Below are 13,803 nucleotides of genomic sequence, written 5' to 3'. Positions count from 1 at the left end.
GCGACCACATTGCTTGTCTTTGTTATATGGATTTACTTTCTCGCGCGACCGCATCGTTGTTGCTACGAAATCGGAAGGCGCCCTATACCTCAACAAATATATTACATATTAGATCGCACGTGGCTTACTGGGTAAATACATATGTAATATGTTTTAAGGAAAATAGTCTGGGAAACAGCTATAATGAATTGCAACTAGTTTTCCCTTGTAGAGTGAATATTAAATTTTGTTTACAGCAAACAAATATTGACATTGTATAATAGCCTTGGCTTCGTAAATACATGTTTTGGGTTATAATAACCTAAGGTCCTCTGAAAACTCCTTTATCAATAAAAAATCCAATAAATTCGGCTCAGTTTTGAAGATATTTTTTTTAATTATTTAGAATGACGAGACGAGCTTGCTGTTCGCCTGATAGTAAGCGATACGACCGCCCATAAACAGTAGAAAAACCATCCAATGATCCAACACCTTGAATTATAAATTAATGTTTGGTATTGCACTGCGCTCGCCATCCTGAGATGTTAAGTCTTATTATGTCCAATAGTTACACTGGCTACAATGTTCTTCAAACCGATACAGAACAGTGACTATACACTGCTGCTTGGCGGCAGAAAGAGACGTTGCGGTGGTACCTACCCAGGACTCTCACATATGAGAGACGTACCACCAGTAGTAAAATAACTTCATTATGCCCTCTCTTATTTACCAATTTTGAAATATTAACTTATTTAATACAATTTTTCTCGCGGCTCCATCTGTGTGAATAAATTTTTCTAGGATAGAAGTCCCGCCTTATATTTCCCTGGGAAAAAAATGTCCCATAACAGTAAAGAGTAATGTTTCTACTAGTGATAATAAAGTTAGTTAAGTTGATCCTGAGATTAGAGCATACAAACAAACTCTTCAGCTTTATATATTAATATTTCAATTGTTGTTGATGCTTTTTCACAGGTAAATGTTTTCTTTATGCTTGAATAGTAACTTACCTATAAGTAAGAATAGTCAATAGTTAAGGAAAACAACAATGAGTCAAGTGGAGATTCCATTACTCATGATTAGTGTTTGTCGCGTGATGTGACCAATTATGACTCGCAGTTCTTGGAGGAAACTTTTGTACATTATTGGAAACATCATCCTATAGTCGTTATCCCTCAACGAAGGTTTAGTGCAATACATTTCTTACGCACATTGAAAATAACATATGAATTAGGTTAGGTTAGGTTTAAAAAAAAATTAAACTCAAATAATCATTTTCCTGAATGTGGATGCCTTAAATTTTAAAGGCCGAAATATCCATGCATATTAATTATTTTTACGTTTTTCTTTCAACTGCGAGAACTAATCACTAACTAGACGTGAATTTAAATTCTTTACTTGTCAATACTTGTTTAGTTACCCAGATTAAAGGTGAAACAAAATGTATGAAAATGGACCTTAAGCTATAACCTTAAATGACTTTGACGTCAGACTAGCGGCTTGTTGAAGTGGGTATCGAGCCCAGGTGTTCCTAATCCACAGTCTAAATATTGCCACTAGATCAGAAGGCGCTGGTTAATTCTTATTTATGTAGGACTAGCTTATTATATATTTTCCCGGGGATAGAAAGTAGCTTATAACCGTTACGTAACGTTCAGTAGATTTTGAGAAAATCGATAATATAGACAGACAGAAATGGCTCACTATTTTGGTCATAGTGGCTTCCACATATATCATGCTGTCGCGAACTTTTATCTCAAACTATTTAAGACAAACAATCCTACGGTACATCATCTTTGTCTAACTGCAACGGTTTAGGCAGCGTAGACCAAGATAGCATTTTTTCCGACTTACTTGATATGTATCGTTATATTATGACCAAATTACACAAAATCATTATAAATTGTAACCTATGTGATATTCTGATGTATAACCAGTATTATTGTTAAGTTTTATTGGGCCGAAATAAAAATATAGTTTGACTCAGACTAATTGCTTTTATTATTTTTTCCGCCCGTCTCTTGTCCGTCATTAGCTAGGTAATTCCAACTTCGACTTTTAACTACTCTTCTCTTTTTTATCTCGCTCAAGCACTGTGTGTTCTGTTCCATGCATCTCACTAAGGTTTATTTCCTAGTCAGGGACCAGTCCAATACTTTCTTGAGACGCTTCACTCAAATATGAAGCTCCAAGAGGCTGTTAGTATGAGGCATCGTTTGAAGGATCAAGTATAGCATGGGTTTGTGATGACATATTACTAAGGTAAAGAAAAACATTTTTTTTTCATTATTTTATTTGATATAAAACGTTTTTTTTATAATAATTACATAATTCATGGGTTTGTGATGACATATTGCGAAGGTAAAGAAAAACCATTTTACTTTATTATTTTATTCAATACAAAAAGTTTTTTTATAATAATTACTTACCTATACGATTTCTTAATTTTATTTGAATTTATTTGTTCAGTTTGATTACAGACTCTATGAGGCTGAATATTAAAAAAAATCATACTTAAAAATAGCTTAAGATTGCTTGTCATTGTTCTGAGCTTAAGATACTCCTTATATTGTCAGCTACCTGTCAGTATAAGTGTCAACAAAAAGCCCAAAGAGAATTATAATGGTACAGTCCTATCAGAAATTAGGCGAAACAAATTCACAATAATTCCAACAGCCTGTATATGCGTAATGTAAATAATCATATCAATTTTGGCAAAGACAAATATGTTTTTTGATTACAAATAGGTAATTCAATTTCATATCAATTATTCTTTCTTAATTTCAAATCATATTAATTCGGTAGCGGGTAAAGTTCTTCCCAAACTTTGAACCGATCTTCGAACAGATTTGCGTGTACCGAAAAGTCTTTTTCAATACGAAGATATTTCCTGGAGTCAGGCTTTATAACTGGCCACGAGAGGGCTGAGATCTCTGGAGTGTCGCCCTTGGGGTTCGGGTCTCTGCGGAAGAAAAAATATCATTAAATAATGAGTATCATTTAAGGGCGTAGTCAGCTTTCAGTTTAGGGTGAGGCAATGCAAAAAGTACTTGTACTTGTAATCCCAATAATTTTACACAAATACATATAATACAATTTGCTCGTGGTAGGATATATTTTATATTCGCCTGGATAGCGACCACCGTACACTAGGTGTTAAAACCCGCTATAATGGCCCACGTACGTGTGTTGCGTTTCGGGATCACCCTATTTCCGTAGCCATAAGTTTCATGCCGGCATAATTTTGTCGAGTGTCGAGGGGTAATCATCTCTCGTCAGTCGACATTCTATTGGACCCCACTCTTACCATCAGGTGCAGTGGGGACATTATGCCGTGCACGGGTAAAAAAAAATACAAAAGTATGTACTTGTGTTGAAGATAGGGGAGGCACGAACCTCGCCCTTGCCCTAACCTGCCTACACCCTTGTTACCCTTCACTAGGTGGTAGGTCTCTCGTATGCAAGAGTTGGGCTGGATACTATCACTACAATGGCTTGATATACATATAAGCATATGTACGTACTGCTAATCAAAAATGTAGAAGCACTTTTATATTCCGGTTTACCATTGTAGCTTGGTTATTATGAGTTTTTTCATCTAAAGTGTCAAGGTGTCAATGATACTGCAATGTCCCACAGTGTTTTATAATTCTAAGTCCGGATGGTGTTGCCTCTTGTAATGGGTAGTCCTGTCACTTCACTGTCAGAGCGTCTTGCTTATTTCGTCATACATATATAAATAAATATGTCTAAACTCACCCGTAGCGTGCGAAATTGTACCAAATGGCGGTCATCTTGTCAACCAGCTTGGAGTCTTCGCTGTCGGAGGGCGCGATGAGAGAGAACGACGCGGTCACTCCGAATAGGTAGATCAGGTCGTCGTGGTGCGCCGCTCCTAGAGGAAGTCAGGGAGGTATAGGCTCACTGCTGGGCATGTGGCTACCGAGGGTTTGGACCTTGGTCCACTACGCTGAATGCAAGAATACTTCAAATGGATAGTAGAGTGGGCCCGTGACCAGCTACTGGAAAGTGTGCAATGCGGCCTTACATGGGGGATATTTTATAATTTAGGTGCGATCGCTATCCTTAAATTTTAGAAATGCTACTGCACATATTTGTGAGCCCATTGTATAAAATGTGTTTTATCGAATCGAAAACTTACAATAGTTTACAACATACCTATCTACCATCTACTAACGTCAATTATCTAATCAGGAATGATTTTAAGTGTATAAGAAAGCCAGTGAATAGTAATATCATAATTCTATAAACACATACCGACTGGTTTCTTGGTGTCGGGATCTACATAATGGCTTTGATCGCCGATGTAGCTGAACTTGTAGTAATACACAGGCTTGGGAGAATAGCGGGCCATCAGATTCACCAATCTGTAGGAAAAACCGTGATTTGAAAGTATAGCTTTTGGCCAAACAGCAGACGGGGCGACGGCAACACGGGGTTGCTCAACTGACACTGGACTCTGTACGAGACTTTCCCGCCCTCACACCAACCACTACAACTCCTGTAAAGGATCAGCAGTGGCACGCATGACACCGAGCGGTGAAGCTCGCCGAGTCTCAGGGAACACTAATATGTTTTTATCCCGCAACGAAATTAATCAAATAGAAAGATAGGGAGGAGTTGGAAATATTAATTGTCCACTTCCCTCCAGAGCAATGCGGGTGACAAAATCATGATGTAAGGGGGCGATTTAACCTCAAGGATAGGGACGTTTACAACTAGATAAGCTAGTTATAAAGCACCACGGATAAAATTAAATGAATGGGTCCCATCACATGAGCTGTTAGATTTTAATACAATGGACTGGACTCTGTAGCAAGTAGAACACCGAGCGCGACGGATCTATATGGGATATTCTGTTTTAACTAATACATTATAACTGTGCAGAATCGCGTCGCATACGCATGTTTGACCCATGCCCATGTTGTAGGCATATTTAGGTACGTACACGCACGAGATGCACGGTAAAAATAATGCCCACAAAAACCCCACGTAAATAGACTGTTTACTGTTGCCTTTCCAGAGTATCCACAAGATTAGATAAACCACCCCATTCCCCTTAATCACTATTCCTTTCTTTGAAGACCAGAACCGTATCGAGGATAACATATCTGGTGACTGCACTCATTTGCTGGAATATAGAAAGTAAGATTCCAAATAGTGAATCGATTTACGATAGATAATGGTTTTCCAACAAATGTTCGAAAAAAAATTTCTAGGATCTCACCTATGAACCCCAAATCCAATGATGGCATCACTATACAGCTTCCCAAGGCCGTCTGCAGTCTTGGTGTCATTCACCAGTTCCTTCCCACCTAGATAAGCTTCCTTAAGTCGGTCAGCCGCGTGCCTCGCTGTGTTGGGGCTCAGATAGAAAGAGATCGGAGCGATGCGGTACCATTCCTCGTTCATGGTTTTGAGAAGCGTTTCGTTTCGGAGAACATCTAAACAAAATATTAGTGGTAAATATCATAGCTATTGACTGCTTCTTTATGAAATTATAGAGTTTATTTACATAAATGGCGAGATGAACTGGACGCTCGCTTGATGGTAGGCGACGCGATAGCCCATTACTCGAAGACGTCACCAGACTTTTTGGTTGAACGAATTTTCCTATTTCCAATTACCGGATAAGGGAATACTTTTTATGTTTTTAATATGATTTATCCTGATCTAGATCTCTGGAGTTGACTATCGTATTAACGATCCTATTATTCTTAGGCTGCAGTGATTACTTACAACTCTGTAATGTCCTAAATAATTAGCAAATTCAACTCACAAAAAGCCTTCTTGAAGAACTCATCCCTAGTTTGGCTAATGATATAAGGAACAGCATGCATCTTCCCCAGGCGGATAGCATCCAACGGCTGCATGGTCAAGAACCGTTCCTGCCCAAAATCCTTCTCCACCACTGGGATCCATAACAGCACAGGATCGTAGCGAAACTCCTAGAATGAACACTTACTGAATGCTTTCCAAAAGAACTCGTCCTTAGTCTGGCTGATGATATAGGGGACTTGGTGCATCTTCCCCTGGCGGATGGCGTCAAGCGGCTGCATAGTAAGGAACCGCTCCTGACCGAAATCCTTTTCCACTACCGGCACCCAGAGGAGGACGGGGTCGTAGTCAAACTCCTAAATAAGAATTACTGATCGTTCAGAACTTGTCAGGTCAAGTGGTAGGTTCGGGTTTGATTACCAGGTTATTGAACACTAATTGGCTTGTACGACATCATTGTCGCGAATGTAAATGTAATGCAAGTGGCCTTACGCTATAAATAAAGTAAATGGTGCAACTTACGTGAAAATGGATGTCAATTGAATATTGTATAATGGTAAGAGGGGAAGAAGTTGAGTAGTTGTAGGAATAATTGGGTTATGGCGAGCGAAGAAGAACGTAAGACTTAAATGCTTTGGGATCATTAAATCGTGCTGAAAAACCTATTAAATATTAATTACAATACTGAAGCATTCAAAGAAGCATGACATTCTCAGATTCTAAAACTGCAACGTGAATAGTTGCACTCCCCTGGTGCTGAACAGCTACAGGCCCAGTATAGTCTTCTGTGCTCCGAGCACGAATTTACACGCTATCGTATCAAAAAATAGTTTCAATAAAGTACATGTTTGTATGAAAATTTGAACAGGGCCTCGATGAGCGTGTAAACTTCTAGTAGTAAAATAGTAATGGTAACCTCAAAATGCATGGAAATCTGCAGTACGAATTAATTTTCTGACCTATATTAACGTCACACGACAACATTTGCTTACTCGATAAGAATACTACTAGCGAAAGAGAATAAAGAGAATGCCGCGCCCATACAAAAAATAAATGATTTTAATGAATTCACTTACAAACATGCCAAGCAGCGAGTCTCCAAGTTCCTTAGCAGTCTTAGTTTTCAGTCCGTCGACAATAGCTTTGGAGGAGTCGGTGGAGACTCCGAGCAGACGCGCTTGTCTCTCCGCGAGGTGGCGCTGGTGCTCAGGGATCACGATCTGCGACACCGGGGACCCGCTCATGGATATCGCGCGGTGGAACAGACCTGGGCAGACATATTCAGACATTTTTATGATCAGATGAGAAGGTATATCAATATTATTTATGCGAAAGTTTGCTTATGTGTCACGGTTTCAAGGCCACTGGACCGATATTCATTAAGTGTATGGTATTTTCTGATAATAATTGTCACAAACTGAGAGCAAAAGGAAGTATTTGTAGACACTGACACTTTGTGACACTGAGATATGCTTTCAAAACCTTTTTTCCAGCAGGTATAGATGTCGCGGTAATACTTACACAGACAGGATCTTATATACAAGATCTAGTAATCCACATAGTAAATATGGCGTCAAAAGATACCTTTAGACATGGGTGAGACCATGTGAAGGAACACGCTGAAGGAGCCAGCACTGTACCCAGTGATGGTGACCAGGTTGGGATCGCCTCCGAATGCGGCGATGTTCCTCTGTATCCAGCGCATCGCCATCACCTGGTCCTTGAAACCATTGTTGCCTGGCGCTTGTTTGTCCCCCGTACTCAAGAATCCTGGGAAGAGTATGGAATAGAAATAGTTGTAAGGAAAAAGTTTATGGAACTAGTTTCTTTAGTATCAAATCATCTATCTGCTCTTATAGTACTTCAATGTGGGGTCGGCCATTTCTTCTTTAACATTAAGTTCTGTATCTGTATCTGTAATGGCTTATAGCTCTTACTTTGATGTGACTTTGACTGTTCATGAAGGGACTTGTAATTCTTTTAAATAGTTTATATACAATTGCTAAGTTATAATTGTGTATTTTGTACTGACATAAAGCCTTTTATGATTACGTGATCAGTGCAGATTATTATTATTCTGTCTGTAAATCGTGAACACTATATTAAGCTAATGAACCAGTTGATGCATATGACTATTTGTCCAAAATAAACAAAAAATAGACTGACTTACCAAGAGAGCCGAGTCTGTAGTTGATGGTCACGAGCACCACGTCTCTATCCAGGAGGTAGTCCGGGCCGGCCACGTCGCTGCGGCCCGACACCGAGTAGAACCCGCCCGCGTGCATGTACATTATCACTGGCAGGAGTTTGCTGCAACAAAACTGGCTAATGGAGGGACAGACAGTGACCACCAAGGTACACTTCGACAAGTTTATCCTACTAATATTATAAATGCGAAAGTTTGTGAGGAAGTATGGATGTATGTACGTATGTTTGTTACTCTTTCACGATAAAACAACTGAACGGATTTGTATGTAACTTTACTGTAATATTGGTTATACTTCAGAATAATACATAGGCTAGAATAGAATTTAATAGAATTTATAATGATTTTGTGTAATTTGGTCATAATATAACGATACATATCAAGTAAGTTGGAAAAAAATGCTATCTTAGCGTACGCTGCCTAAACCTTTGGAGTTAGACAAAGTAGATGTACCATAGGATTGTTTATCTTAAATAGTTTTAAATAAAAGTCCGCGACAGCGTTTATCTTCTACCTTTTATGTGAAAGCCACTAGGACTGAAATAGTGAGCCATAAATATAATTAAATATAGTATTCTAATACAGGATTTCCCACTCATTAGGCTAATGACTACATACGACTCTACTCTCTAGACGAGATATGAAATAATGATTGACTGTATCAATGAATATAATTATGATATTAATTTATGTATTAATATTTTTTCTGAACAAATGTATTTTACTTATATTTGATTTATTAAGTAGGATTAAACTTACATCCTTTAGAGATCAGATATGCTACGTATTCACGGATTAATTTGCCAGGGGAGAACCGGCTTACAACCTCCGCAGTATTTATGTTATTACTATATATGTTAGGTTAAGTTATTACGATATAAAATCGATCGTCCGCTCACCCCTTATGCCCGTGTGTGTACACGTTCAGCCTCAAACAGTCCTCGTCGACAGGGTAGTCATTCTGTACCGGTTGAGGGCATGCAGGTCCCTCCTGCGTCGCGTCTACTACATCTTTGTACTGTGTGATCAGTCGCGGTGGCTGGAAGACGATATGGGTGTTTAATTTGATTGAAAAACAACGTTCATGTGGTAAATTGTTAAATTGCAGATTTGATACAATTCATTAATTTGAAAAATCAAAGTCAATAAGGTATGGTACGTAAACTTTCTTATTTAAATGGTTTGTAAATAATTTATATGTCTCAACATCCTGATATGGGTGGGTGAAAATTGGACATCACTCCGCTCATTTCTCCACCTGCATTGGCAATGTCAGTCTGGCATTTGTACGGGGAAAATAAGAGGCCTAATAATAAATTACTACTGTGGACTTTGAGCACCTTCAAGCTGGTGCATAATGCTTATCTGTTATATTTTGGAAAATTAAAGTACCAGGGGAATTTTTGAGTGCTTGATAGGGGAATATTTGAAACTATTCTTACCTTAAACCTAAGCTCTCCCACGGGCGGTTCAGCGTACCTCACGCCCCTGTAGGCCTCTATGCGCTGCCCCTTGCGCGTGGTCATCCATGATCCTCGGAAAGTGCCCGACGGCGACGTTGTTAGCGGCCCGTCAGTAGATGGCGCTAGTGGAAAAAAATACATTAGAAATTCAATTAATTCGTCCCCACGGTCATCTGTCTAGTGATGTTGGTACTTGGACTGAAATGGATAGCGAATTCTGATGTTCGTGGTTTGATTTCTGAGTCAATTTTAATTATTTGTATCTCAAAACACGCAAAATTCCCCACATTGTAATTTGTATCCGATATTATTATATTGCATTGTCTTATTAAAGATTTATGGATTCTTTAATAAGACTATGCAATAGTTTTGTTTTGTAATAAAAGTTTATATAAAAGTTCCTATTTGCCCTAAATACCATGTTTGCGGTATACAGCTCAAGTAATCTACCACAAAACAGGCATTATATGCGAAATAAATACTACAGTTTTGTTTGTATCGAAATGTGAACGTTTCGCAGATTATTATTTATCTGCTATCGCAATTTATCATCAGACGACAAATAAAAACTTAAGTATTTTTAAGATAGTCTCAACGGTATACGAAGTGTTACGTATGCATTTAATATTTATTTTATATAGCTTTTGCTCCTGGCTTCGTCCGCGTGAAAGAGTTTTGTGGGATAAAAGTCCCGCTATCTATTTTCCCGGGATAGAAAGTACCCTGTGTCCTTCACAGGGTCTCAAAGTATATCCATATTTTTTTTTATCGAAATCTGTTGGTTAGTTTTTGGGATTATCGCGGTCGGGGAATTTTTTTGTAATATATTTTCTTTATTTTTTAAAAGATATAACTCTGTCGTACAAGCTTGTTGCATAAATTTAAATGTTTACGCAGCGCATACAATGAAGGGAATAAATTTACCCCGTTTTGTCAACATTTTTCATTGATGCTTGACTCCTTTTGGTCATAGCGCGATGTTATGTAGCCCATAAATAGGTTATCCAATACTTAAAGAATTTTTCAATTTGAAGCTGTAGTATCTGAGATTAGCGCGTTCAAACAAATGAAGAAGCTCTTCAGCTTGTTATAATAAAGTATAGACAGAAGTATAGATTATTTATTCGTTAATAATATAAATCACTTATTTAATTATACTATTTGATAAAATAACTCCTGTTAAATAAAAATAAAAATCGATATTTAAAAATGGATCAAAACACATCCAATATATCTATGCCGTTTGTGGTTTATTGACCAATGCACCGATACTGCAAATTGGGTTATAATGATCTCTGTAACATAATAACTTTAACCGCGACACTTCCCACACATAAATCACAATTCCCGCCACAAACCTCCGCCATGTTGGCGATGCGCGTCCGACGCCGCCGCCATTACTAGCAATACTAACAACTGTATCATGTCGCTCTAGTAATCACACTACAGCCATTGACTCACGACACACGTTTATATTTAGGAAAATTCTGATTATTGCACAGTGACGGATCCAGATATTTACACCGCAATAGACGAAGCAATTTCCTGTCATACGACTATTCATTTATTTAGTTAAGACCAAAAACTATATAATTAGTTATAGCACTCTGGTTAAGGCGGAAAATAGAGTAACAATTAAACGTCTTTACAATTTTATAGCATACAGGCTTAAAAGTAGATTGTATTCTAAAACATTTGTTCTTATATGGATTACATTAAGATTCTTGAAAGCGCATCAGTTGCCGTGTCTAAACACAATGGCGAAGCACTTTTTGAACGCATTGACAAGGTCGCCTTGCGTCAAGATCTTGCCGCAAGAAAATTGCTCTGTCTAATTAACCAAGATGTTTTTATTACAAATTAAAGCTTTATTTACAAGAAGAGTCGGTTAATGAAGAGCGTATTCAGCTTTCGATGGTGAGGGAGCTCCCAAATTTTATTCTAGGTGATAGTCAGGAAATCCATTAAGGGTATCTAAATAATTAGCAAGTGAATATAAAAATCCGTAGGAATACATAATCCAGTGAGTAAGGACTGTCTTCCCCACGCCTTGTTTAGTATCTACATCAATGAGGTTAATGCTCTAGTAAACGCCGGTTAATAAGAGCAAGCACATCTTAAAATTACTATTAATTTCGATGCCCATTGAAATATATCAATTACTGTAATAAATAAGATGTAAATAATGTGGTACAAATGTGTATTTATGTCGTTACAAGTTAACGGGTTAAGTTGTTGCAACTCCAAAATTTTGTCTCGATTAATGTGAAAATACCCATGCCATTTCACTTCATTGTCGCCTTAGAAATAGTGTTATTGAGTGGACAATCTGCATAAATTGTATAATCATTTTTCTTGTTTACTTCGAAGAAACAAATCTATTTGAATGCATGACTGTTTTACGAAAATGATTAATTTAATTGCAATGTTTGGGTATCATAGACATAGATAAGGAAAGAGAATAATTAAAAAAAAAATATCGTTTGTTTACAGGTTTCGTTGGGTATTTTTTATATAATAAAGCAAGACCTGATAGGGCTGTTGGTGATCTCAACTAACGTCTACATTCAACAAGATCCTATTCATTTATCATATTTATTATAATAGGGAAGGAAGGTTTTTTTTCCACAAATTAAAAAAAAATAACAAAGAGATGCAATAATTACATAACCTTTAGTAGTCATATCATATCAACATACTATTATGTACGGTTGTTAGTAGGTAGATAAAATGTTCGGAAACAATTTTATGTTGTTGCCTACATCGATAACATATTCTGTATAGGCATTAATTATGTTTATAAACAAAGCGAAATGTAATGAGGAAACTGCCTTGACCATTCATAGGGACGGGATTCCCCGGACATTTTCCTCAACATTCCGTGTTGCTCACTATTAATAAGGAAAATAATGTCTGATATTATTGGCATTTGGCCTTGGTTTAGGGCAATTGGCAGCTTAACGAAGTGAGTGGAAGATGACCTATTTAATAGGACATTCAACACACATAATGCCTTTTATACTCGAAGGGGTAGGCAGAGGCGCAACTTGGGCATTTATTTATCGCCGCGTGTATTCCGTCCCTCGATGTGTGTGATGTGAGATTATTGCCATATTCCCCAGTTTCAAACTCTGGGCTGACACTGAACAAAAAACTGCAGTGTCATTTTGTCAGACCCAGGGTTCAAACCCGAGACCTCAGCGCGGTAGTCTTATTGCGCACACAATACAACTACACCACTGTGGCAGCCAATACTAGTTGCATGAAATGAAAATAAATAAATGTATTTACCAAGATGACTCAGAGACAATTTATTTTCGCCTGAAAATATTATACGAGCAATGTCACAAACCATCACCTATGGTAAACAATAAAAATATTTTATCAGGCGTACTGGTTTCGGATTTTTTATCATAGGTGTGTACATACGTCGGGCTGGTAAGTACGAGGTCCTGGGTTATTTCGTTGATGAAGAAGAAGACAATTCGTAAACTTTATTTTTTGAAAAACATTTTAATTGCTCGGAACTGGAACATAACATAAGTCACATACTTGCTCTATTTTAGATTTGGGATGGATATTATAAGCTCGGCTCACTGTATGCCTTACCTGCACTCCTGCCTAACCTAAAGGACAATGGCATGAAATTATTTTATAAAAAATCTGTAAGTACCTATTTGTTACACAAATTACTTTTTTGAAGCTAAGACAAGTAGCACATTCAGACCTGTTCAGTCACATCTGCAATCATCATACGAGATCAAAATAGCCGGCAAGTAGCAAGTGGTCACTATGACGGTGGCGCGACTTGTTTGTAGGTGAGAGTCGTTGTGGCCTTGCTTTGACCACCTTTAGGCACTGTATAGAGCGGTTATAAATTTAATGCAGTGTGATAAGATATTTATTTACTGTGACAAATATTTGATAAAAAAATTGCCGGATATTTATTATCCATGGATTTTGTCAAATGAACAATTTATCCTTTTGTCAATAATAATGAATTTTATTATAAAAGATTTATTCAAAATTATAGCAGTAGGCTTTGTTTAAATACAATTAAGTATACTTCTTTTTGATATTTATCAAAAAGAAGTATACTATGGCTTCCGTGGTTTAGTGTACTACCATTTACTTGATATTTATTAATTATTATAAATTTAATACACTAAAATGTATTGTTTTCTCTCCAAAGGATAAAAATATTATGGATATGATGAACTCTGTAAAAGGCATTCATAAAAATAATTTATGCATCGATTATAAAAAAAACGATCGAAACCTACGCAAACTCTTCATATAAGTTCAAAGAAATTAACATCTCAATGTGATATCCTTTCACTGCATCACAAACTCCCG

At 37.3% G+C, this 13,803-nt stretch overlaps 1 protein-coding gene across 2 annotated transcripts; it reads right to left on the bottom strand.

The window, feature by feature from the left end:
- Positions 1-2,354: 2,354 nt before the first annotated feature.
- LOC115446252 (esterase FE4) lies at positions 2,355-10,958 on the bottom strand. Of its 2 annotated transcripts, none has more exons than XM_030172845.2 (11): positions 10,806-10,958; positions 9,427-9,569; positions 8,884-9,023; positions 7,949-8,088; positions 7,363-7,548; positions 6,855-7,045; positions 5,780-5,948; positions 5,228-5,444; positions 4,258-4,367; positions 3,739-3,874; positions 2,355-2,941 (listed from the first exon to the last, which is right to left on the bottom strand). In XM_030172845.2, the coding sequence occupies exons 1-11, from the start codon at positions 10,870-10,872 to the stop codon at positions 2,773-2,775; spliced, it is 1,668 nt and encodes a 555-aa protein (XP_030028705.1). In that variant the 5' UTR covers positions 10,873-10,958; the 3' UTR covers positions 2,355-2,772. The 2 variants fall into 2 exon arrangements, with proteins under 2 accessions (XP_030028705.1, XP_030028704.1); XM_030172844.2 differs by lacking the exon at positions 5,780-5,948 and adding an exon at positions 5,966-6,134 and having other exon boundaries at positions 10,806-10,957.
- Between the last annotated feature and the right edge of the window lie 2,845 nt (positions 10,959-13,803).

This window comes from Manduca sexta, chromosome 5, assembly GCF_014839805.1.
Source record: "Manduca sexta isolate Smith_Timp_Sample1 chromosome 5, JHU_Msex_v1.0, whole genome shotgun sequence".
In the NCBI taxonomy this organism is placed as follows: domain Eukaryota; kingdom Metazoa; phylum Arthropoda; class Insecta; order Lepidoptera; family Sphingidae; genus Manduca; species Manduca sexta.
Note: the sequence above shows the minus strand (reverse complement) of the source record. Positions and strands in the feature narration are given on the sequence as shown.